The 27,294-nt window shown below is 40.8% G+C and overlaps 3 protein-coding genes across 4 annotated transcripts in view; 2 read left to right on the forward strand and 1 right to left on the reverse strand.

The window, feature by feature from the left end:
- The window catches only part of samd8 (sterile alpha motif domain containing 8), a 243,737-nt gene that overhangs the window by 213,467 nt on the left and 2,976 nt on the right, over nucleotides 1–27,294 (forward strand). The gene's annotated exons all lie outside the window — the stretch shown is intronic.
- dock1 (dedicator of cytokinesis 1) overlaps nucleotides 1–27,294 on the forward strand; it is a 294,516-nt gene that overhangs the window by 103,391 nt on the left and 163,831 nt on the right. For both annotated transcript variants that reach the window (XM_079577082.1, XM_079577083.1), the window contains one exon: nucleotides 1,465–1,560. In XM_079577082.1, the coding sequence (XP_079433208.1) occupies nucleotides 1,465–1,560 (96 nt within the window). The remainder of the gene's footprint in view (nucleotides 1–1,464; nucleotides 1,561–27,294) is intronic.
- insyn2a (inhibitory synaptic factor 2A) overlaps nucleotides 19,359–27,294 on the reverse strand; it is a 42,371-nt gene continuing 34,435 nt past the window's right edge. Inside the window, exon 4 of the mRNA XM_079577215.1 lies at nucleotides 19,359–20,262. Within this exon, the coding sequence (XP_079433341.1) occupies nucleotides 20,076–20,262 (187 nt within the window). The 3' untranslated portion in view covers nucleotides 19,359–20,075. The remainder of the gene's footprint in view (nucleotides 20,263–27,294) is intronic.

Below are 27,294 nucleotides of genomic sequence, written 5' to 3' on the forward strand. Positions count from 1 at the left end.
CGCTAACTGCTGTACTACTGTGCATGATTAATATTAAAAATAGAAGATGACAACTGATTTGTAATTGTTATCTGGAGATTCCAACACATAACATGTGCCTACAGAGAAGAGGTCTACATCAATACAGAACCAAAACCAAAACAGTACAAGTAAAATATATAATTAGTGATTTTAATCACAAACTCTCCATTATGAAGTCCTCAGGCATGATCGATTTGTTTTTTGTTATCAATACAAACGCACCTGTTTATCCCATTGTTAATCAGTCCAATCAGCAGAATCATATAATCTGCACATTATCGTTGTAACCCGATTACTTATCAACATTTCATACACAGAAGCTAGAGTTATCCACATTATATTCTGTTCACGGCCATATTCAGTTACAAGCAAAGAGTAACCACTATAGAAATCCTTTCATGTCTTTCACATTTCACACACTGTACTTTTCTCTTCTGTATACCTAACTCTGGTGTCTCATGTACAAGCTTGTATTTCCATGGCCTCGGTGGGAATCTCAGCAAACTTGCGTCACACTTGATGCTTTGGAAAGCTCGATCTGAAACTCCCTTTGCAGATTCTTCTCTGGGTGATTGTGAGCATGCTCCTTTGCTCACTCTCTCTCGTACCGCTGCTGCCCGGGACTGTGTGAATTATTGAAAGTTTGCGTAGCTGCTGCAGAGCTGTAGACTGCTCCGAGGATTCCTACCACAGATGGATGCAGGCGCCCTTATGCTTCTCACTCTCACTAATGATATCCACTGAAAATCTATCCACTTAGAACTTCATGAAGCCCCACGGTGTTTACTCTCCAAAGCAAAGCAGTCTGCTGCAGAAGACGCACCTGTTGCAACATTTGGCACAACCTGCTATGATTTCTCTTCCGAGGGAATGACACAAAAAGTAGTGAAATAGCATTTTAAGATATGGGCTATTCATGGCTTTTTGTGATAAATTCCTATTTGGGGATTGTGAAATCTTCCAATTGTGTCTTCTAAACCAGTGGTTAACAACAAGATGGCTTTGTTTTGTAAACTACAATGTGAAATATTAACATTTTGCACCGTTGACAAGCCTCTCCCGGCACCTCCGCTTTTCGCCAGTCCCTCACAAGTTTCTCACTCACTCCAAACTACTCTGGCGGCTGTCAGTGTGAAAATAACAAACATTGTGGGATTATATATTTAGATTTAAATTGCATTGAGTATAAATCGCAGGGCAAGGCAAACTATGAGATTTTTTCCAGGAAAGGCTAATGACCCACTAAAAAAGATTTCGTGATCCACTTTTGGGTCCCAACCAACCAGTTGAGAACCACTGTTCAACACACAAACAACCATTGATATTTATATTGATCTTTAGTGAGCTTTTGACCGTTAAAGCAGTGATAAAAAATATTTGACTCTTGATCTTTTTTATATTTATATGCCTTTTATATACACTACATCTATATTTCTGCCACAGGGTCCGACTCAGTGGCACATGCAGATCGTCATGGAGAAACTTCTGAGGACCGTGAACCAGACTGTCATCTCAATGGGACATGACTCGCCTTTCATTGTAAGTCGACCACATTTTTATTATCCTCAAGCGCTGGGTCACTACTGCAGCTTCTGTGTCACTCCAAAGCCATTAGTGCTACCTTTGAGTTGTTCCAATCGTCTGCTATGGCTTGTCTTCATCTTTGTGTTGTCATCGCTAATGCATTATATTATTTTATGTTTTTTCCTCGTACATTGCCATTAGCGTCCCTTTAGTGCCAACTAGCAATTAATTCCCATCAAACACAGTAAATATAACGTGGCAGATGTTTTGCAAAGAAGCCTTCAGCCTTTTTTTTATGGGTGCATATTTATTATTATCGATATGGACAAAGCATTTTGTTTTGCTGTGATCGCACCGTTTGCTGGAGCAGACAGCACTTAACGGCTTACGACTTTGGAAGTTGAACTCTTCTGGTAATAAGCGTATGTACTTTTTATGTGTGGTTTTATGGAGAAGATCATTTCTCTCCGGGCTCTGGGATCGACATAATTTACATCCTGCTTTTAGTGAAGCAAGACATCTTTATTTAACTTGTCTTCGCAGAGATGAGAGAGAGAAAAAAAAGATAACCCAGTTCACTCATTTTTTTTTTCACCATGTCTTTTTCACTACCTTTTCAACCAGTGGGTCATGGAGCTTGAACTTGGACTTACAATGCAATGGCAGTGCATTCTGCAGTACAATCAAAAATCTGATTTCACTTTTGAACCTGTAAATCTGCACCTTTTTGCAACGATACATGGGCCTACTGGCGTGAATGGCTTTCCTAACTTAACACAAGAACAATTTGATAGGATTTTATTGATCTCACAATGAAGAAATTCACTTGTTACATCAGCTCTCAAGCACACTCTGGGGGTGCATATAGACCGGAAAATGTGCAATCACGTAATAGTTACTAGAGGTATCTTGGCAAGCATTCTTTCTTTGATCAAAGGTCCCCTGAGTGAAACCTGGTTCCCAACCTTGGTCAGAGGATCAGATCATCAAAAATATTTTCGACACATGAATGATGATTCAAAAACAGTGTTGTTTATTTGCCTGGAATGCTTGAATTTTATGGGCCTCGGTTTGTTTGTTTGTTTGTTTGTTTGTTTTTATACTTTATTGTCCCCGTAGTTTGTCCTCTGCATTTCTAGGAACAGGCCACAGTTTTTACATACTGAGATATGTTCTTACCTGAGCTTAGACTAGGTGATACGTACCTGTCTGGTCTTTGTGTGTGCCCTCAGTCAGGCAAAACGACCAAAGATGTTGTTAGCAATTGGCCTCTCCCAACATATTCCTATAGCTCCAAACGGGGGTGAAGTTGGAAGCGACCATGCTCTTCCATGGGCACGCACAGATACCAGACAGGTACAAATCAACTCGTCTAAGCTCACAGTAAGTAAGGTCACAGCATGGAAAATCGGTGGCCTGTTCCTTTAACCCATCCATCGATGCCGCTGGGGCAACCCGTACAGAGCAGTGGTCGACGGCAGTGCCGCGCCCGGGGACCCATCTCCATGATGTGGAGCCAGGCTAGTGGTCAGAATCACTTTGCTGGAGGATTCACCTATTGCACATGTTTTTAGTGGCAGGGGAAACCGGAGTACCCGGAGGAAACCTATGCAGACACGGGGAGAACATGCAAACTCCACTAGTGGGAATCGAACACGGGACAGAGGCACTAATCGCTGCGCTACCATGCCGGTTTGGGCTTGGGGAGAACTTATCTCCCGTACAAACTGTTTTTTTAGGTTTCAAGGAAAAGTTTTCAGGATGCACTGCGTATCACTGGTCATAAGACAGAAAAGAACAAAAATCACAGTGCAACTGCTGAATAAATCTGGACTTTCTGTTATATTACAGCCTCTTTTCTGTGTTTTTACATCCACTCTACTCTGTCTCATTGTTAAACAGTATTTTCACCCCTTTCTTGTCCAGAGGAGTTGTTTTATTGAGCCAAGCTAATCATGTACTTGGGGAGCCCTGGGTTGTGCTACAGATCTCCTGTGTTGGATAATGAACCTGACTGTCCGTTGCTCTTTTTCCCTTTTTCGCACAAATAATGCTTTTTTTTCTTTTCTTTTTTTAAATCTGCTGTTGTTAGGTTTCGTGAGACTTTTTAAAAAGCAATTTACGTCTGCAAATTCCAAATCTGCGCCGTCACTTGATTGAAAACCTATTACCATGTGTGCAAAATGAAGAAAATGGATCCAATTAGGGAGCGCAGCTCATCAGAGGGACGGTCCTGAGATGGTTTGGACATGTGAGATCAATAAAGTATTATCTTACAACCGAAGGAACAGAATGGACAGAGACTGGAAAATGAGATCCATGCATGTCAGTAAATAACTTCTTTACTCGGTGTGAGAGAAATGGATGCAGATGATTGGATATTCTTGTCACGTCCGGCGTCACTTGAGCTGCGATATTATTTACATGTGTTTGACGTCAGTGTTCTGAAAGTCTAAGGTTAAATAGCCTTTCTTTGTGCGTCACTCCATCGCCGCTGCTTTGATCATGTAATGCACTTATGGGACCTGACTACTCTGGCTGAAAGGCTATCAGTGCTCCTGGGCCCTACTTTTGTTCTATTATCCTAAGTGCATCAATTTGAGCCCCCCATAAAAGAAGCTAAAACCTTATTTTCCTCTGACTTCTGAAGCGCACAGGCACACTTTGGCAATGTTTGACAAAAGAAATGTGTGTAGGTTGTACTAGTACTAAACCAGATGACGTCGTACTCCTTTTTTTAGCCTCATTTTGAATATTTACTAGTTACACTGCTCTAGCCGAGTGTTCAGTCTGGTGTGTATTTGCCACAGTTATGATTAAACCAAGCTACTCATTGTTTTAAAGTTGAGGCGAGGCTTTGTTCAAAGATGTTATGTGTGCCACAGCCGTCTTTGCCTACAGCGTCCCTCTTGACCCGGCTCGTGACAGTGAACCTGGCTGCACTGTACTTGACTGCAGTGACATTTCCAAGTAGCTGTTTAACATTTACTGCGTGTCTCCGGACGCCGAGAGACCGAGAGGGCAGCGCTGACACTGTCCTCTGTCTAATAGGAAAGGAAAAGCTGTATGTTTTTAAAGTGAAAAGGCTTCAGCCGCTTTCCCGAGGTTTTCAGACACAATATTTAGCAGAAAGCAGAACTCATGCTGTTAAGAGCCCTTGAAACGAGACTTTTGCAAATCTCAATGGGTCTTTCCTGGTTATATAATGGTAAGATTTATCATTTGAATAACAAAGTGCTATTTTTCATTATGCTCAATATTGGACTCTTTCTACTGCCTCTGCAGTATAAAATAATCCAGCAACAATGCCTTTGTTTTTGAAATTGAATCTGACAAAAGTAAGGCTCTAACAATACCTTGTACTGCTTAAAATAAAATAAAGCTTAATAAAATAAAATAAAGCACCTCAACTCCTTTTAGTACACATCATTATAATCATGAATCAATCATGAATCAATCTGTTCTTACTATACTTGAACAGATTATGGGTATGTTATGCATCAATCAAGCACTTTATAAATACTGTGTGGGTTGTGATGATTTTATAATGAATGATAACAGTAATATTAACAGGGTGATATATTGGGTGTAGGAGTGAATAACTATACACTTATAAAGTGTAGCATTTTGTGAGTGTTGACTTAATGTTCTCTCATGTTTACATGTAACTAACTTCATTGTTTTATTACTACAACGAACAAGGACGAAACTAAGTTAGTGCAGCAACCACATTATTTAAATTCTTTAAATAATGGGGGTGGGAGTAAATAAGTTTGTCTTTTTCCCACTCCTTTTTGTGCTAAAATGTTATTTATTTTATTTTGTTGGCCAATTATAGGGGCAAAAGAAGTTGTTTGTAAGGAAAGGTTAAGATCTTGGACAGATGCGGCTTGTGCCCTTGTCTCTGTATTTGTTCTTGAACACTGTCTGTGTAGTTTGGCTCGAAATAAAATATTCAGTTTAATTCAACTTTAACATTCTTTGTGGAATTGTTTCAAAAAGATTTATTTCTGTCCAGTGTTACATAAATCTTCCACCAACATCTTGCATTGATGATGGGAGAGTCGGACCACTGTGCAATGTCTTCTCCAGCACATCCTGATTCTTCACAATGGGGTTAAGGTCTCGACTCTGCCATGGCCAATTTATGTGTGAAAAATAGTAATTGTTGCTCCCTGAACCACTCTTTCACGATTTGAGCCCAATTAATCCTAGCATTGTCATCTTGGAATATGCAGGTGCCATCGGGGAAGACAAAGAAAAGATATTTTGATGAATTTTTATACATTTGTATTCGTCTTCATTCTTTGGCCTCATATAATGTTGCTAATCCTGTCTAACTGCTGTCAAGATTACTTTCTTTTAAGCTTTTGCACAGACAGTATGAGGCCTGTATCGATTCCTCCTCTCCAATTTGTTTTTGTGGCACATCAGCATATGTTTGCTAAACCACTGATTCCCTTAGAGCTGTAGAATGCCTTCATACTCGAGTGAGGCTCTTCTCGCGGCGACTCACTATTTCATGATCAATATTGCATTGTTGTTGTTTTTTTTCCTGCAGCGAGACCGAGCTAGAGCTAATGCCGTACTCATGTCTCTCCCACTGTTGTTTGGCGCCTCTCGGTTTCTACCTTTAGGCAGCATCACAGCCCGCAGCAGCCCATCCCAACCTTTCTTGCGAGTGGCAGGAGCCGTGCATGTACATTTATGCATTACCCCAGGACTCTCTCACACTCTCCCTCTCCCCCCCTGGACTGCGCTGGACACTGAATATAGATGAGCAGGATCACAGCGCTGGCTCGAAGGGTGACTGCTTTTTGTTGTCACTGCTCAGATTTGCCTGTTAGGGCTGCACACAAACACACATACATTAGCGTGTGTTTTGTATGCTGGTCCGGGCTCACACCGGCTCCCATTTACATTCGGATTGTTGCTGGAGCATTTTTAGCTGTCTGCGCTGAATAAACTGCTTTTCGCCCTTGAACATTTCCTTGTTTTGCTTCACTTTGACGACAGTCTGAATGCATGCCTTTTGTGCATATGCAAACTACATTCAGAGGAGAAGTGATGAATCAGACTTTCTAAATAACAGAACTACTATTATTTTAATTTCACTGGGAATATTTTGAATACACCCAGGGGCTAGAATATTTCAAAGAATAATACATAAGAATATACATTTTATACAAGCAATAAATGCTTATCTGAATATGTCTCGAGTGATATAAAATACAGGAATGATTTTATACTAGAGGACACTGTAATACCTAAATAATTATGTTCACTTTGGATTCTATTCAATTACGCCTACTGCATGGTGATTAGTATGCAGAGTGCACTCTCTGACTGCTCTCAAGCACAGGTAAATGTGTCCTAAACAGTATCTGTGTTAAATATAATTGCCTTTCACTGCTGCTCACCCAGAGAATGGTTTACTTTGGTGAGCTTAACAGTAGAAACCCAAGCGAAATATAAAAAAAATAAAGGTTTATGTCTCCACATAAACCCACATAAACTACTCTGATTATACTACTTTTTTCTCAACCCCAGGTGCACCATGGTGACTGAGAAGTAGCTGCCATTCTGAGAAGTGGCTGCCATTCTGTACAAATGGCCTCCAACCTCCAATCACAGTCTCTCAAGCCATTCAGGAGAGCAATATTCGCCTTATTCCATGGCGCCGCTATGAATTGTGCCCGCCCCTTCACTCGTATTAGTTTTACATAGGACTGCAGATGTCAGGAAATAATCCTCTACTACACAGACACAAAGCCATTTTCAGGCCACCCAGAGAAACAGTGCAGCGTTGACTTGTTGGTGCAAATGAACATTGGACATTTTACACAAATCGATCTACTTAATAATCATATTATAGCTGCAAACATTTTCCCTCGATCTCTACTTGGTGAACGGTCTTCACGCTCTACCGGAAGTGTCAAGACAGTGCCGATCTGTGGCAAAAAGAGGCAAAAGTGGGCGTGGCGGAATAAGCTCAATATTCTGTCAGAGTTTCATCAAGGCAAACTAAACAGGATTAAGAAGAGCTCTTAAAGATGGTGTATTAGGCTGTTTGCAGGATTTAGGTCATAAGTGTCATTATATTACACTTTGTCGGTTTCGAAAATGTAATATTGATCTACAAAATGCTAGTTTCACTTCCTGGTCCTCCTGAGCTACCATCGGCTCAAGAGAAATATACCACTCGGCCTCTCGTGGATGCGGTGGAGTTTTTGAGAGTGTTTTGACTCCGCAATGAGAGAATTAAGCTTAGCAAGAGATGGAGAGGTGAGGAGAGCATATCCTGGATCCTTTTAGGAGCTGTCACCGCAATGATAAGATAAAATAAGAACTTTATTAATCCATTAGGAACTTAATTTGTGGAACAGCATCACTCCCATGAAAAAAAGTAAAAAGTAAAAGTAAATAAAAGATCAAGGGACAACAATAAACAGTCAAACAACAGTCACAGACAAGCAAATGACCAGCCAGCAGGGGGCATTATTGATCACTGAGTTCAGTTGCCTAATAGAGGTGGGTGTGGGTGTGTGATGTCTGTGGCCATCTGTTGCAAAGAATAGTTAAGATCCAAAGCTTACTCAAAGATGCACAAGTGGCTCGAAACACAACTTTGCTGAGAGAACAACACTGTAACATGGTGTAAAGCTCTAAAAAGTTGATTTTGCTTAAAACCCACCTTTAAGAATCGGCAGAAGCTACAGTAAAATGAGTTGTTCAAGTTAACGCTGCGACTTGTGCTTGAAGTTGCCTTGGGCGCCTCGTCTTCTTGCTCTTTAAGTTATTAGTCTGGCACCTTCTGCACCCTGACATTTGCATATAATTATTGTTTATGCATATGTTTATTACTTCTGTCTGACAGCTCTGAAATGTCATGAATTATCCAGAGATATGTAGCTGCGCCGTTGTAATGCTAATAATACTGGCTTGGTGCACCTGTCCTCTTTGGTTCTTCCGTGGCTCATAGAAATGTCAGCTGTGAAGAGTCTAGACTAGAGCAAAAATAACTTGGTCCGGGGGCATTGTCGTGTCACCGGTAAGAGTTTGTTAAGCTATGGGTCAAAATGCACTTATATCTCCGGAAGAAAACTAAAGAAAAGTTGTCGACTATGAATTTGTCTTGGGTTCCTCAGTATTGATACTTAACGCTTTCCAAATTTCAACATATGTGTGAAATAAAGAGTGAGAAACCGGGCCGGTCAGGAATTTGAATTGGCCTGGAGCTAACGACACGCTAGCAAATCCATGGAGCTGTGATGAACACACTTGGAGCGCAGTGCTGCTCAGAACACGCCCACTGATGGATTATAGGTTTTTACAAATGTGGATGACAGGAAATACAAATCGCAGTGCTTCAGCAGTAGCAGAAGAAACTTAACAAAGTATACAGGGTACTCAAACTACGAGAATGAAGCTGAATTAAGCACGTACAGTATCTCTTGTTGAGGAGGGTTACCACGGTTCTCTGTTGTGTCTCTTTTACTCATTGAGTGTAAATGAGAGAATTGAAATACAGTACATTAATTGAAAGGAATTTTTAACTACTCAAGGGAATAAATCAATCCTGTTTGCTGACAGACGTGGATTTGATGCTCATCTCTGATCTCCATTTCACCTCTCATAAAATCGCATTGTGTTTTTGAGCACTAGTCAGGAATTGGTCCAAGCTCGCGTTGGAAAAAATTCGTCAAGTTGAGAGTGTTAGTACTTGTTTAAAAGCTGGCTGTATCTATTCTAACTCATCCTATAAAGGAAGCGTATGGTCAATTTAGTACCATGTTTGTTTGTATAGACATGCTGTATTACTTCAAATGTTAAATTTCCATTTTGCTTATAGGGGAAAATATCAGTATGAAGAACATTTTTATTATTTTTTTTCACAGATAAATTAGGGATTTAAAGCAGAACTAAGTAACTCATGCCCCGAGAGGCCATAAGCGCCACTGCAGGTGTTGTAGCATGTTGCGTTTTTTACTCATTAATTGTCCATGAGAGTAAATTCTACACTGACTGAAAAGACAAAGGGAGAGCGGCATATTGTACATCCAATTACACAATGGAGATGTTTTTTTTTTCACTCAAACTTGGCTGTAAATACTGCAAGTGGAGCTAGCCCGCAGTTAGCTTTGCCCGTTAGCCTGTTAGTTTCTTCTTCGGGATTCCATTATGGTGAATTGCAATTGTGGTTTTCTGGCTTGAGACACCCCCAGAGGGACTGCGATAAGGATTTATTACGGTAAACAAGTCAAAATTACTATATGTCAAATTACTAAAATGTATTCGTTCTATATGAAAGTACATGTTTAGAGGCCAATCTGACCCCGGATGTAGCACACTTTTATTCCATGCAGGAGTTTTTACTGGAATAAATCATGAGCTTTTTTGTTTTGTTTTTGCAGGCAAAGCATTATAGCAAATTGATAAAGTGCGTTGTGTATAAAAGTGACATTGCTAAGTTTACATCCATTACGCCTTACTGTAGTGGTCATTCGGGCTGCAGTGTTCTGCCTGTTGATGTTTCTGCAGTGGGGAGCGCTGCAGGGGAAGTGAGCTGCTGATATTGATTGACAGTATGGGGCTGAGTCGCTATAGGCGCATGGCCGTGTACTGACCGAACACAAGAGCGCCGCTATTTTACTTTCATTCATATCGGGACGCAGTGTTTATCTGAAGCTTTTATTGCACACTTTATTTTTTATCTGTCTTTCCCAACAAATCGTCCTCTCACTGTCAGTTTTGCTATCTCTCTCTTCTCTCTCTCGCTTTGCTGCAGTGCTCTTAGGGAGAAAAGCAGCGTAGTGAGATATGGCACTGCATCGTAATGGCCCAAATGCGCGTTTATCAGTCGGACGGATTCCTCCTTTTGTGTCGTCTCAAAGCCACCAAACTTTGACTGAGCGCTTCTTTGTGTAAACCGACCCCATGGCAATTCAATCATGCCGCAAACTCGTGCTGGCATGTGTCACCTTCAGAATCTCAGAAAGAATACAAATGCTCGGGCTCGGAGAGATGCGGTGGCGATAGGACAAGCGTAGCGTTTTGTAGTGCTGATGAGCGAGGCTTGGACTCGGGCACAAATTGGTACAACTCGTGGCCGCGGAGTCCGGATCTTAACCACATTGAGAATCTTTGGAATGTGCTGGAGAAGAATTTGCATAGTGGTTGCACTCTCCCATCATCAATAGAAGATCTTGTGAACGCCACAGTGCATGGGGCGTGGGCAAAGGCATAGTTTTGAGGATTATATTATTACACAAATAAGAGATCAGATGCCTGTTTACCCCTGACCCCCCACCGTAACCATGGACCCAAATTTAAAAGCTTCTTGACCTGGGAGTTTACAGACTATAGGCCAGGGTAAAGCCTCATCAATCCGTCCACCTGATTTTTTTTATTTTTTTTAATTGGTTTATTTGGTCGGGACAGTGCATGCTAATGAACATACATGGGTCTCATTCACGTAAAGACGCCACGCCGGATTGTAGGATGGGCTAATTTCCATCCATTGTCCCCCATGCGCCCCCTCAAACACACATTCACAACTCCACACAGAAAGGCCCCGTCCCTGGTGGGAATCCAGCCCGGACATTCTGGCTGTGAAGCACAAGCCCATAACGGAGGTCAGTTGTGAAGATCCGGACCCTCTGTACGAAATGAAATCGTACAAATAGTAGTAGAAAAAGTACGAGGGACCAGGCTAAGGCGGGGGTTAAGGGGTGAAAGTATTTAAAAAATGTGTGAAATGCAGTAAATGTTTCCAAACAGAAAAACCCAATTAGGTCATACATATTTTTAGTGGTAGGGGAAACCAAAGTACCTAGAGGAAACCTACATAGAGACACAGAAAGGCCCCGTCCAGGCGGGAGTCGAACTCGGGACCTTTTTGCTGTGAAGCACCGTTCCGCTGAAATTTGTAGAAATTTGTTCTTTACTTTGGGTTAAAATTGGCAATCGCCTGCCTCGCTATAGCGAATGTTGCAGTGATCAAACCACAAATATTAGAGCGTGTAACCTTTTTTTTGTGGCGTCCTTTTTTTTTTTATCAGGCCTTGTAAATGACTCGAGTTTCACCACACCTCGGAACTAAGAGTATTATAATTTCCAGCTTGCGTGTCGCCCAGTGTTATCATAATCATGCAACTGAAATGCAAGAAGCCTCTTGAGAATAGAGATGAAATGTCCTCGACGCAAACAACTCAGTCCAGTTAACTTTAAAATTCAATTTCAGGGTGAGTCAAATGCACAGGTCAAATTCTCCTATTGGTGCTAATTAAGTGCACACTAACCTTAGCCTCATCTACGATAATAAACTCTTGTCATTTATAACATTTCTTCTCATCAATAACGTAATAATAATGAAAGTTGTATAGCGTGATCTTTGAAGTGTGGATACGCAGCGACAAATGCACTTCATCGACTCTCACAGGGCACCAGCTCATATCCCTCGGGGCTGTGTGTGTTTGTGTGTGTGTCCAAGGCTGTTTTACCTTGTCCTCGCTTCACCTCCGCTCACTTTAGCCCCGTGAATGCACAAACACTCCTCGCCGCTGCTGCTGCATCCTTTTAAACCTGCGAGAGGCCAATATCTGCTGCCCCCGTATCAAAAGGCCCGTTTCACGAAAGGCACCTAAAAACTCCTCCACTTTTTGATTTCCGCGTGCTGTGTTCGTGTCCCGTGCCGTCACGCTGAATAAAAAGACGGATTTCAGGTTTATTTTGTTAAAACTCCACTCCGGTGTTTTTCTTTTCATGTGAGGACTTGCTTGTTTGCATAGAGAAATTGTCCTTCTGGCCCTTGTGAAGTGCGAGGGAAGGGGAAGGGAAAGGACCGCGGCAGGACTTTATTAAAAAAATAAATTCTGGTTATGGTTCTGTGACATGGCGCTTAGGGTTTACACGACGCTGATTGTGCATGTGCGGAAGTGAGCCGGATGGAGTGAATGAGCTGTCGAGTCTCAAATACTTTGCGGCAAATTGCTGGGTTTGCGATTTAAATGTGAATGGCATTGGGGTTTCGCCGTCTTCCTCAAAAGGAATGTGCAGGTAAACTAAAATATGAGAATACATCCCACCTTATAGCCTCTCAATCCCGCCATTTAACGCCTTAACTGAGCACATTTTCTCCAGTTCAGCTTTAGCCAAATCTAAAAGCATCTTACAGCTTCTAGGCCAGAGTAAGGCTAAGACCTATAAAACTGATGTTTTTCCTCTATGTCACATTTTTATTGCGTTTTTGTCGTCTGTCTTGTTACTTTTTCATCACTTATTGTAGGGCTGGGCAATATGGAAAAAACAAAAAGTAGTATCAATTATAGTATCCTCATGCGGCATTGTTACTATGGCTCCTAGCCGTAGAGCTGCACGTGGGCGCAGGTTATTCAACTCATTGTTTCAATACATTTTAAAGCTTCTAATTGACCGAAAATGTTTGTTGAATTTGCAGCATTAGGAGGTCCTAATTAATCCTCCATCTTGAAGTCCAATTCCGGTGGTAACATGTGAGTGAGACAGCAGCGCGTCGGGCTCCAGTAAAACCCAACTAAAAGTAAGGCACGCGTAAAAACTAAAAGACCACGCCTGAAGTAAAAACATATGAAAACGTACAGAACACGCCGTATGGATAAAAAAGGAAAAACAGGCAAAAATAATGAAGAAATACAGAGCACGGCCACCGTGGAGGGAGCAACCGAAACCACGGGTGCAGGAGACACGGAGAGCACGCGTGAGTTGGAGATACTTGCCGAAATTAAAAGCTTGAGGCAAGAACATATGAAAGCCGCAAGTGACAACGAACAGACATTAAACCGACTGGAAACGAGTCTGAAGGACATCACGGACAAAATAACCACGATAGAACAACGAACAACCACGGTAGAGGAGAGACTCGGGGACACGGAAGACAGAACAGCGCGACTGGAGGAGGCAGTACTTTTTCTACTTGACAGAGAAGCAATGCTAGCCACGCAATGTGACGATCTAGAGGCAAGATCCAGACGAAATAATATCAGGATACACGGAGTCAAGGAGAAAAGTGATGAGAAGAATACGACAGGAATTGTTAAAGATCTCATTGGAGCTTGTTTAAAATTGCCCACGGGCATAGACCTGCAAATTGAGAGGGCACATCGCACACCTGTGCACAAAGCTACGAATCCTACCCACCCGCGCGTAATTGTTGCACGGTTTCTGAATTACGCAGTGAAAGATCTTATCTTGCAAGAGGCATGGAAACAAAAACCAACGTACGAGGGTCGCGCAGTATACTTCAATCAAGATTATACAACCGGTACTGTCAAGAAGAGGAAACGGGTGCGAGAGGTAATAAAACTTTTGAAAGAGAAAAATATAAAAGCTTATTGCCTGTACCCCGCGCAGCTGAGGATTATTTTGGAGGACAACACTACAGAGACTTTTGCGACACTGGCTGCAGCTGCACCAACACTAAAACATTTCAAAATTCATGTCGAGGAGGAAGAAGACACTGCGGGAACAATTAAGAAGACATTAACGAGCGGGATGTGGTCTACTGTGGCTGGACGAAGAAAGACGGGTCGCCCTGTCGTGGAAGAAGATCCTTCCTAGGCTTAATGCTATAAAGGTACAAACATTAAGACTGTGATCTAACTAAATCAGGCAGTAATGTTATAGAATGGAGCCTTTACTACTTTAGAAAGACATGATTTTGGGTCAAAGTTTATTAAATAGTTGGGATTACTGGTGCTTTGATGCGCTAAAAGTTGAGTTTTTGTTTTTGTCAAACAGGCGACTATTGGTACGCCTTTTTTCATCCGACATATGGATGAGCATAACAATTTTTTTGATCGGAAGAGACTTGTTTTTTTCAGTATTTTCGGTGTAGGTACACGTGTTTTTTTTGTGTTTTATAAATGCGAGAGCCAACTACAATATTTGCTTGAATTAAAATACATTAAAAAGATGGTTAAGTATTTAATCGCAAAGTTAAGTGGTGAAATTACACTTTGGGACTATGTGTGATTTAAAAATTATTTCATGGAACGTGAATGGGATTAATAATGAAGTAAAGAGAAAATCTATATTGTTGTATCTGGACAGAGAAGGTGGTGATATACTCTTCCTCCAAGAAACACATTTAAAAAAATATGGTAGTCAAAAACTAAAGAAGGACATAAAGGGTCAATTATTCTATAGTGCTTTAGAAACATCCAGAAGAGGAGTAGCAATTATTATTAAACCCAATATCAATTTTGAAAAAGAAGAAATATGGATCGATAAAGAAGGCCGCTATGTGATGGTTATTGGTAAAATCGAAACTATTCAAGTAACACTACTGAATGTATACTACCCACCTGAACAGGATGCAACCTTCATGAAACAAGTGATTGATTTGTTGGTAACAAAAAGTAAAGGAGTAGTGATAGCAGGGGGTGATTTAAATCTTACAATGAATCCAAAATTGGATTCGTCAAAAGCAAAGCTACACCGGGCAGAAAAAGTGGCAGATATGTTACGGAAAGCATGTTCTGAATTAGGACTTACCTCCAGAGTGAAAACAAATGGGACGCTATCCAGATGTTTCACAATCCAAAGGGGAATACGCCAGGGCGATCCTCTCTCATCGTTATTATTTGTAATGTATATAGAAGTGCTGGCAGCAGCAATTAGACAAAATGAAAGTGTAACGGGGATACAGATTGGGAATGAGGTACATAAATTAGCGTTATATGCTGACGATCTCATAATGTATCTCACGAAACCTGAAGATTCGCTTCCAAAATTAATGGACATGATTAAAGAATTTAGTACACAATCTGGATTTAAACTCAATGAAAGTAAATGTGAAGCGTTGACAATAGGTAATCCCATTTGTCAAACTCTGAAAGACAACTATAAATTCCACTGGGATGTTTCAAAACTGAAATATTTAGGGGTGTATATCGCCAATAATTTAGGGGACCTTTTTGAGTTGAATTATGGTATACTGGAAAAAAAGTTAAGAATGGATATGAATAGATGGAAATTGTTTTCACTGGGATTACTAAGCAGAATCGAAATTATTAAAATGATGGTCCTACCTCAGTACCTATTTTTATTTCAAGCAATTCCAATATCATTGTCGAAAACAAATTTTTACTCTTGGAATAGGATGATTGCAGACTTTATTTGGAACAACAGAAAACATAGAATTAAATTTAAACTCCTGTTAAAATCCAAAGAGGAGGGTGGACTAGGATTACCAAATTTACAAAATTATTTCTACGCAACCCAATTACTTATAATAATGAAATGGAGGAATGTAAAAAGTGAATCAAAATGGATTATTACCGAAAGGGCAATGGTAGATATACCTTTAGCAACACTCCCCTTTCTGGAAAAAAATCAATGGAAAAGATATCAAGGACAGAGCTTTTGTGTTTTAAATACATTAAAAATCTGGAAAGACATCTGTAGAGTAGCACAAATTGACAATGGATTGTCTCTGCTTAGAGAAATGAGAAATGATCCTGATTTTACTGCAAATAAGATGGACAGAATCCTTGAGGATTGGGCAGATAAAGGGCTGACAACATACACCCAGATGATAACAAAAAATACCATAGACTCTTTTGAAATGGTTGTATCTAAATTTAAAATTGACAAGAAGCATTTCTTTAAATATTTGCAAATAAGAAGCTACTTAATGAAACATTTGAAACACAACAAGAATAGATTAACAAAATATCTTGTCAATAAAAATAAAGGGAAATTATGTGAAATGTATAAACTATTACAAGAATATATGATAGTGGAAAATAAAACTAAGTGTAAATGGGAGAAAGAATTGAACACCACAATAGAACAAGAAGATTGGGATAAATCGGTAAAAGAAAACTTAGGAGTAACTCACTCAAAATTTTGGCGCGAATTTGCCTGGAAAGTGTGTGTGAGGTATTTTATCAGCCCAGCAGAGAGCGGAAAATATCTACCCAAAGGAGAGACAAAATGCTGGAGAGGGTGTGGGGAACAAGAGGCACATCTTACTCATATGTTATTTACCTGTCCAGTAGTTTCACCTTTTTGGGAACAAGTAAAACATATGATAAAAAGACTACTGTGTATAAGAGGAAATTTGGAGACCAAAAATCTACTGGGGCTAGACATTATGGATAAAATCGGAAGATTAGACACCCCAGTTTTCAACATTATGAGAATAGTTGCTATTAAACAAATTACCAAAATATGGAAAGGAAATGTAACCCCAACCTTGCAATCTTGGAAAATAGCTCTCCAAAATGTATTGGAGATGGAGAAAGTGATGTACACCATTCGAGACAAAAATGAAATTTTCAAAAAATTATATAATCACACTCTTTGCATATTAAATAATATCGACGAATAGAAGAGAAATAAATAGTAAAAATAAAGGAAACGAAGAAACTTAGTGGATACTCGCTTATTCAATCTAATTTTTAATTTGTATTATTAGTTTTTCATCCTTGTTATTAATTATTATTATTTTTTTTTTTTTTTTAATATATATATTTTTTTCTCATGGGGAAGGTGGTATGTCTGTACGTAGAGTTGTATATATATTTGTTGTAGCAGCATGAAAAGACATAAGTACATGGCAGGTGAAGGAATTTATATGGTAAGTATATACACTTGGTATGTATATGTGTACATGTATTGTATAAATGTAGACCGTCGGCTACCACTTTATATGTGTATGAATGTTTGCTGTTGCTTGACTATGTACACATAGGTAGTCCTACAAAAAGAGAGGGAAGAGAGAAAAGAAAAAGATATATGCATGTGTGTATGTTTGTGTGAGTGTTTATATATATATATGTGTACATGGGTGTGCGTATGTGCATATGTACATGTATACAATAAAAATTAGGCTGACAGTGATGTAGTGGTGTGACGGTGGTGACGGCTCACTGGCGTAGTCTGAGTGTATTGCGTGTGGGTGAGTGTGGGTGTGGGTGTGTGGGCGTATATGGGTACGCTTAAAGTACGGGTAAATTAAAAACAAATAAATAAAAACAAACTTTCAGCGTAGGGTAAGCGGGTGCGGGGTGGCTCTGGGAGACCACGCTTCTCTCAACAGTTACCCCGCATACCTTGCTTTTTTAATGCACCATACAGTACAGGGCCCAGCACAAACATACATACACATCAGTACAGGGTGAGCAGGAGTGGCTGAATGTCAGGGGTGTAGCACCCCTGGACCTCCGCTAACGCCTGTTGTTTTAAACACACCACCTACCTTAGGGCATAACACGATCAAACATTAAGGAAGGGTAAGCGGGTGCCGGGCAGCTGGGAGAGGTCACACCTTTCGACAGCTGCCCGCTCAAACCTTGCTTTACTTTTAATGCAACACAAAGCATAGGGTCCATCACAAATGCCCCCACACTACTCTTCCCCTTTGTGTATACGCTGTGGGTGTACCTGTGTACGCCTTGTACGCGCATGTTTGTAGGTATATGTGAATGGTGGGTGTTCCGATGGCATCACCGGTGCCTCTGTCGACGCGGTTGTCACCACTACATCACTGTAACCCATGTAGAATTAACAAAATAGTACTGAAAATGAAAGAATTTCTTTGGATTTAAAAAGGGAAAGAAAAGGGAAGAGAGAGAAAGGGAAAAGGAAGGGAATGGCTGAGATGTATGTGGATAAGTATGTGGGGGTGTACGTGCGTATGTGTGCATGTGTGTACATGTGCACGGGTAGACTTATATATGTGTCTATATGTGCTTGTATGCCTTAGCTATTATTAATATTGGTACTATTATTGTTTTATGTTTATTTTTTTATAATTATTATAATTGTTACCATTTATTTGCTGTTTCTGCACTGGGTGTAAAAAACAAAACAAAAAACATTTGTGTTAATTCTGACACGCTAACTGTGTAAATTGTAAAAATGAAACTTATGGCACAATAAAGTAATAAAAAAAAAAAAAAAAAAAAAAAAAGGAGGTCCTAATTACTGAAATCAAAAGGTATTTCAATCAAAATTGTCCAAAGCTTCTCAATAGGGGTTGAGGTCAGGATATGATCGGGTCCACATCATGAGCCTCTCCTGGCCATTCACCAACCATCCACCACTCTATCCATCTGACGATCCAGGGTCACACACCACTCATCAGTGAGCAAGACTGAAAACGAGTCTTCATGTATTTCTGAGCCACTGCAGCCGTCTCTCATCGTGAGCTTTCAATTAACAGTTTAGGGGAGGCCAGACAGAAGGTTTATGCACGACTGCAAGCGTCTGGAGGGTCCCCCACCCCGATGCTCGGGAATGCTCGGGAGACTCCAGAGGCACCAGCAGCCTCAAATACCTGCGTGCTGCCTTGTAGCAGCTGTTCTCTTAATCGGATATGCCCATATTGTGCCCTTATCTGCACAAACCCGTGTGTGCTTTGAATCAGCCACAATTCTCTTAACAGTACGATGATTAAGCTTAATCTTTCATGAAATATCGAAGGTTTTCATTCCTAGTCCAAGGCATTCAACTATTTCACGCGTTTCATCAGCAAAAAGATCCTTTTTCTTTTCCATATTGCTTGAAAATGGTGGTCTGCTTAATAAAGTGGAACATCCTTTTTCCGTAGCTTTTCCCTTAAGTGGGCTTAACCTGACAACTAATCATCCCAGGCGCCTGAGATTGATGTCAGTGATTCAAAGAGCCCTGATACACAATACCATCCATGAGTTTCACTGAAAAACTTTTTTGACACTGGAGCACAGTGTATGTCTATATGAAAATAAAGCACAATCACATCCAGCTTTTCAAATGTTAATAAGAAAATAAGTATAATTTATTCATTCTTTACTCCAAAGTTATTTCAAGGAGACATTTATAGCCGTGGTTAGAAAGTAGATTGTAAAGTCCAATAAATAGTTTGTCTTTCAAGCTAATTTTCTCTTTTTTTTAAATAATATTATGAAAGTCTTCTTCATATCTGCCGTGGTTGGGATTCCCAAGTGTAATTGTCAAAATCCTGTGAGAAAATGCATCCTGAACAGTGTTAGTTGTGCTTTGTGGCTTATTGTTGGAGTACTTCCGCTAAACCTCACCGGGAGGTCGAGGCAAAGAAGCAAAAAAACAAAAAAAAAGTATGTCCCATTGGAATAGAAATATGACAGTCGTTGAATAATTAGCTTTAAATAGGACTCTAGAAGAAGCTAGAAAAATATATGCAAATAGATTGAAATCAAGTTTGTCTTTGCACCTTGCTGATCTTCCAGTGCGTCACCCAGGTGTGATTTCACAGCCTGTTTGCTGAAATTAATTTTTAAAAAAAAGAAAAGATCTCCCAAATCCATTTTTGGTAAGCATGACATTGCAAATCCCTCCACGCAGAGTTCGTATTAAAACATCCTACCAGAAGTCCAATGCACTCCGGTCCATAAAAAGCCATGGCGATGCGAGATAAGTGATAAAATATTGACGACACACAAATGCATAAATCCAGTAACGTGGCGGAGAAGGTGCAGGACGAGGGGGCGGTGATGGTCGGCGGGGTGAGCGGGGGCCGCGGACAGTCAGAGGAACCAGAGTCTCCAGCGCGCGTGCTTCTTGGACTCGTGTTTGGACTTGCGCTTGGGGGTGGAGGAGTAGGCCGTGTCCTGGGTGTAAGGCAGAGCCGGGAGGTGGGACTCCTCGGTGGGACACAGGCGCTTCATCAACGGCTGCAGCTTGTCCTCCTGCAGCTTGAAGTCCAGCTCCACACTGCGGAAAACAAACGACAGAATAAAACGGGTTTAGTATTACGTTCCTTAAGACCAGATACTGCTTTTGCTAAATCTGCCTTCTCTTTAATCGCAATGGGTCAGCGGAACACACTGCCAACAGAGATTATTGCATGTACTACATTTAAACCACTTGTGCATTTAAAGCAGTACTAAGTAACGTGTTTACCTTAATAAATCCTTTTCGTAGTCCCTGTGGGGGTAATGCAAGTGTTTATGGGATGATTGGGGGGTCTTTCATCTCTCCCTGGTGTCTCTGACCAGAAAACCATGTTTGCAACTAGACTGCCACCGGTGCGGAGAAAGCAATACACACTAATGGAATCACGAAGAAGAAGCTAACATGCTAACGGGCAAAGCTAACTGCGGGCTAACGTCACTTTAAACAGTATTTACAGCCAGGTTTGAGCGAAAAAAAATATTTCCATTGTATAATTGGATGCACAGTAACCCTCTCTCCCTTCGCCTTTCCTGTCAGTGTAGTATTCACTCTCCAAGACAATTAATAAGTTAAAAAATCGTAACTTGCTACTACACCAGCAGTTGCGCTTATGGCCTCTAGGGGGAAGAGTTACTTAGTACTGCTTTAACTGAAAAATGGCTTCTAGAAAATCAAACTTGCACTCATGATCAGTAACCCCGTTCACCTGGATTGGTGGGAAATTTTATAATGTTTCAAACTTATTTTAATGATGATGTGTATAAATAAATGTATAAATCCATGGTCACATATACATCAACATTTAAAATCATTTTTTGTGCTGTAACATCAACCAGTCCCTCCAGGAAAATGCCTGATTTCGCGGGCCATCTTTCCAAAAGTTGCGACAAAAAGTTGCGATTTTTCTTCTTCTTCAGAAACTCATTTTAGTTGTGCATAAGTTGCGGCGTCAAGGAAAAGTTGCGACGGAAATTGCGGATTATTGGAATAGTCACGGGAAAGGTGCAGGCTTTTGGAATAGTTGCAACTCTGCACCGATTTCGCAGAGTTTGCTTGAAGTTGCATTAATAGTTGTGACCGTAACATCACGAAATCCTGGAGGGACTGATCAACCTGCCCAGGGACTACGGGTGGAAGTAGTTTCATTTTTGCTATAACCTGGTACAATGCATCTTTCCTTTTGGTCAATATTAAATTGTGCACTGTCAAAAAAACACACCATACCATGTCATATTTTGTTTGATATACATTATTTGTTATAAAGGTTTATTTGGGAAATGTCTTAATTTTTTTAATTAGCTACAAAATCTGTACATTTCACCTTGTTTTTTGCGGTTCCAAGCTCAATAAAAAAATATTGAGTAAAAGACTGGAACTTTTCGAGTCTATACGAGCAAGTAGAGATGACTTTGATAAAAAAAAAATCTGACAGTGGCGATTTTCTGTGTTCTACTACTTTGATACTTCAATATTTTTGGCCTTACCTACTTTCTCATCATTTTCAGTATGACTTGCATGTTTAGAGAAAAGCAGCACCGTGCCTTCAGCAGCGGTTGCCTTTTGAATATAAATAGACCCACAGAAGCCACAGTCGAGGGATTTCCTGCTGTGCACTTGTTGCTATGAAGATGCAGTAGCCATGTGCCGGTATTTCCTCCGTGTTTATGGCCACGGCTTTCTCCTGGAAAGGAAATGACCACATATTGATTACAGTGTCATCTCAGACTTGTCAATATTTGTGAATGGATGTGCATGGGAAACCGGCCGGTGCGATGTTCTGGTTATTTACGGGAAATCTCCAGCTTGCTGTGACAAAACATCATAAAATAAGCATCGCAAAGAGTTGTTTTTGTCTCTTTGTAAACACTTGACAGTAAAAGTAGGATGTTAAGAGAGAAAGCTATGACCACTGTGTGAAAAAAATCGATGTTAGCACTTAGAGGCCACCGTGAAGTCAGTCACAGAAACAAACTCAAAGTAGTCATGTATATTCACATTCCCATGTTGAGAAGGAACATTTCTTTCTATATAAAATGTCAAATTTGTGAAGTGGCTTTATTCATTCTCCACGTGGCTTTATTCTCAAGCATAAAAGAAGCATTTCCTAAAAGCAACGCTCCTTTGCGACTTTTCTTCAGTCATAAAACACTTCAGATTTGACAGAGATTCAACCCTTTGAGCTCAGATTGTAAATGCCACAAACAATGGGAATAATAAAACTGCACTCTTTAAGATGCAAGTCGTGCATAACTCGATATGACAACAGACCTCCACAATCGATTCGTCATGAAAACCTCCCCAACTGTTCAAAGCTGAAAAATGAAATAAAGCCTTCTTGTCAAAGCCCAGACTACCGTTTAATATCATGATTCGTTCTCTCGCCAACGTTTTGACACGGCTCACTTTGTACTCGACGTCGGAAAGTACCAGGTTGCCCCTCGCTCCCCTCCTGGGCTCTCTTTTAATCCTGACATGTTTTGACTGCCACATGACCCTCGAAACCAAATTAAGCAGCTACGCCACGGCCCGGACCCACTTGACCCCTGCTACCGGCATCTGTCACAGTGCACTGCTCTGCTCCGGCAAAGTGACCTAGTTTTTTTCCCCACCCCGTCTCTATCTCTTCCGCCTTGTTCCTGCGATGCAAAAACCACCCCTAATTTCGACCCGATCGCTCACCGTTGTTGCGATTTAACATCCTTTTGAAGTCGATTCTGGGCAAATATGCCATTGCAATTTGTCTGACAGGTATTGCAGGGAGAATTAGGCTTGCTATAGCTTTTCATAACCTAGATTCCATTCACTTGAAGAGACTTTGAACGAGCCGAAGAGCATTAACATGTACGAGAAGCATACACAGTGTGTTTCATTAAATACATTCTACATCTACAGGACCAAAACAAGGTTAAACGGAACTGGAGTAAGACAATTATGACCAAAATGTGTGCTTACAGTGGGAGGAAAAGTGAGTACATCATTTCTCACATTTTTGCCTAAATTGCTCATAAAGTGTGGCTTGATCTTTATTAAAATAACAAGAATGAGTAAACAGTGTCTTATTAAACTAATACCACCCAAACTCTACAGTTTGTCATATTTTTATTGGCCATAGCATGTAAAAATTCCCAGGACAGCATGGAATAAGTAAGTACACCCCCTGAATCTCGCTGAACTGCAGCAGTTTTGTAAAGAGGAATGGTCCAAGATTCATTCTGATCGTTGTGAGCGTCTAATCTGCAGCAGATTTTTGGCAACGAGATTCAGGGGGTGTACTTACTTATTCCACACTGTCCTGGGAATGTTTACCATGGGTTTTAGTGGTAGACTGTGTGAGCAAAAAAGAGACTTTCCACCATGTTGTGGCTTATATAGAGATAAAGATTCTAAGTAAAATGACTGCATTACAATAAAACGGGATGTGTTGCTTGTCTGAATCATTGCAGTCTTTATAAACATATAAATTTAGTTTTTTTTATCGGATCTCAGCTATTCTTGCAGCGCTAATCGCAACCCATTTTCCAACTGAACAAGGATTTTGGGATACTTTTCCAGTCGTCTGCATAACAGGGTGGATTATTCTAGACTAGCACGCTTGTAATCCCACGCCCGCGCACATCTGACAGCTATAGTTTAAGAGAAATTCAGATTAAATTTAAGTGTAGAGTGGTTAATCCCCTCAGGCTTGCGTAATGGCTTCGGTATCATAATAAAGGTGACGGTAATCAAGTCGGTGAGCGTATGCTGCCCCAGAAACCCGACGTTTATCTGTCCACCCGTCGGCAGCAAGCAAAGAACACTGCGCTCTTCACGGGGCGACTGATTACGGTTTATGCACACGGCAATGCAGATGTGAATGGAAACCGCAAATTTGTATTCATGAAATATGCGTTAATCTCCCGTGAACTCATTTTAGATTACAGAAAATCACTTGTATTACTGTGCGCCACTGAAAGGTTATGCCACAAACTGATGGATAAAATACAAGCCTTTGAAATATATGATATTCAAAAGCAGTCACACAGGAGTTAAAACATGAATTGGGAAAGTCTAAAAGAAGATTTAGAACTAGAAGGCTACATTTTTAGTTCTTTGACTGGAGTGAGAAGGAAAGGAAGTATTACAATAGTATAATATGGCAAAAAACATAATCCCAATATCCCAATTTCTCACATTGATCAATTTCAATTTTATTCATATGTGTCGTTGATTCATGGACTCAGACCAATGGGCGAGGAACGTGCTTCTGTATGGTCCTCATGACGGGGAGCTGACATTGCTGTAGAGGCTCCGCCCTCCCCATGAGCGCAGGGCTTCCCGCCTTTTTGCCCTTTTAAGGAACAGGCTGCGTAGGAGGAGATAGAGCGGCCATGAAGGTTCACACACGACTCGGGGACCTTTTCTATGAATGGGGCTGAATAGGTATTAATCTATCTGTAATTATTATATCTATGACTCAGACACACCTTTTACACAAGCCTCAGCTCAAACCAAATCAAACCCTTTCCTACAGTATCATATAACCTGTTACTGATCAGGGGGTCAGGGTTAGTCTTAGAGTCAGGGATTAGGGTTATGATTAGGGTGAGGAATGGCAAATGTGATGCAAGTCGCGTTTCACACAGATATTACACATATTTTTAGAAACTAGAAGGTCGTGGCTTTCAACTGAGGTATCACACGAGCACTATAGGCTGTAAGCTCTCCTGCCGATGTGCTTTAAGATTTGAATATGCATAATTGCTAACCCTAACTCTAAACCTAAACCTAACCCTAAGGTCATCCAAACTCCAAAACTAGGAGCCGTTTCTGCCAAAGAAATGGCTTTAAACCTGATTATTATCAAGTCCGATGACAATTATTGAGATTGGCCAAAGTAGAGTTTGCAATTTCGATTAAAATTTCCTATATTGCCCAGCCCTAAATCTTGGCGTCTGCATTTTGTTCCGAGTAAAGAATATCGTTAGCAGCAAGTTCCTCTTTTCCAAATGCACGGGCAACAACAGAAAATCCCAAAGTCACATAAAATTCCAATCAGTGTTTTTGCCATTTGTCAAGTTTACTTTGCCCTTTCAAAAGTTTGCTGAAATCTCCACCTCAGCTCCACTCTGCCGCCGTGTTATTTTTCCCCCCCTCCAGCTCTTGAGGCAACAACATCGGACCAGTTAACATGTCGCTGTAAAACTAGACAGCTTTAATGGCTCGCGCCGAAGTCTTGAGACATTTATTTGAACAGAACAGACATAAATGTGGCAAAGTGACAGCGAGTCGGTGCAGACGACGGGGGCGCGCGAACCCAACACTCAGCGTTTTATTTATTTATTTATTTTCAGTTTGACTCAGGCTTTTTTTTACACCGGGGCCAGGAACACTGCAGCTATTTGCAATAAATCACGGCCTCCGGGTCGTTAATTACAATGATGTAAGCATTCGCAGTTTGGGAAGCCTGTCGCCGATGTTGTGTGTAGTAGTTTGTCGAGTCACCTTTAACCCCAAAATCTCTCCCCCAAAAGCAGTGCAAATTTGTTTTATTAATGAAAATGTGAACTCACTGGCCAACTTTAGTTTAGCAATGTCTTTACGTCCTACAAGACCTTTTCTTTTACATGATGTTGTGTTTACATCAACACAAACATCTTCAGTGGTGTTGAAAGGGGCTAAAAGCAGAACTAAGTAACTTGTTTAACTTAATAAATCCTTTACGTAGTCCCTCTGGAGGTAATGCAATTGTTAATGGGATGATTGGGGGGGGGGGTCTTTCAACTCCCCCTGGTGTCTCTTGCCAGAAAACCTCAACTTTCTTGCCTCTGACCCAGCAGCCCCAATACACACTAATAGAATTACGAAGAAGAAGCTTACAGGCTAACGGGCAAAGTTAGCTGTGGATTGTGGCACATTGTGCAATGTCCCTCTCTCCCTTTGTCTTTTCTCTCAGCGTAGTATTTACTCTCACCAACAATAAAAAAAAACACAACATGCTACGACACCTGCAGTGGCGCTCATGGTCTCTCGGGGCAAAAGTTACTTAGTTCTGCTTTAAAATGCTGGTAAAAAGTCTTTCCCAACTTTAGTTTTTCTCCCGTGTTTACTCATACACGACATCGACTCAACATCGGCAAAACACGTATACCTGAAGTGGAGAATTGCTGGTTGTTTACTTGCATTCGACATGATGCAACACAGAGAGAGCCTATCCACTAAAAAAAAGTTGCCACATGCTTCTGCTTCTGGATTGAAATCGTGTAATTTTCCAGAAAAAAAATAATAAAACACATGTGAAAGGATAATCAGCCCATCTCTGAAACCCACTTAAAAGGTCTTTTTAATGAAATATGAATCATAGTCCCCGTTATCACAACAGAGCTGTCACAGGGCCGTGCCGCGCCGCTCTGAATGCAGCTTTTCAGCCCAGAGCCAAAAGTGAGCGGAGTTGGCATTTCGTTGTCCCCTGACCGCGCTTCCCCCGAGTTGGTCTCAGGCTCAGAACAAATTGAGGAAGGCACTATGGACCTTGTCAGTCTTTAACCTCCATTCTCGTGGCTTTTGCTTTGTCGGGCCATGTTTGCCTCCAGTTATAGTCTTCCAAAAGAGTAGAAAATCCAACCTAAAATAGCAATGTTATATAACGTTTCTCCTCTTTTTGTCACATCTGTGGTGAAAGTGTGGCATCCTGCTAAATTTGCTTCCATTAGTTTGCATAAGACAGGCGGGAATTGCATGAACAAAAGTTGTGAGAAAGTTGGCGTTTTGAAAGAATACCATAGTCCACAAATAAACCTGGGACTCAATCATGTTGCCCGTCTGGACTCTATGCATTATTTTCTTATACATAATGTTGGACTGAGTGTCAAACACTGTGACATCCCCTTCATACTGTCTTTAACAGTTATGCAAAGTTTACTTCTAATGTGCCCATGTCCATTTAAAGGAACAGGCCACCGTTTTTCCATACTGTGATATGTTCTTACCTGAGCTTAGACAAGTTGATGTGTACCTGTCTGGTCTTTACGTGTGCCCTCAGTCCCGCAGAACGACCAAAGATGTTGTTAGCATTTGGCCTCTTCCAAAGTAGTC

This window comes from Gobius niger, assembly GCF_951799975.1.
Source record: "Gobius niger genome assembly, chromosome: 19".
Lineage (NCBI taxonomy): Eukaryota > Metazoa > Chordata > Actinopteri > Gobiiformes > Gobiidae > Gobius > Gobius niger.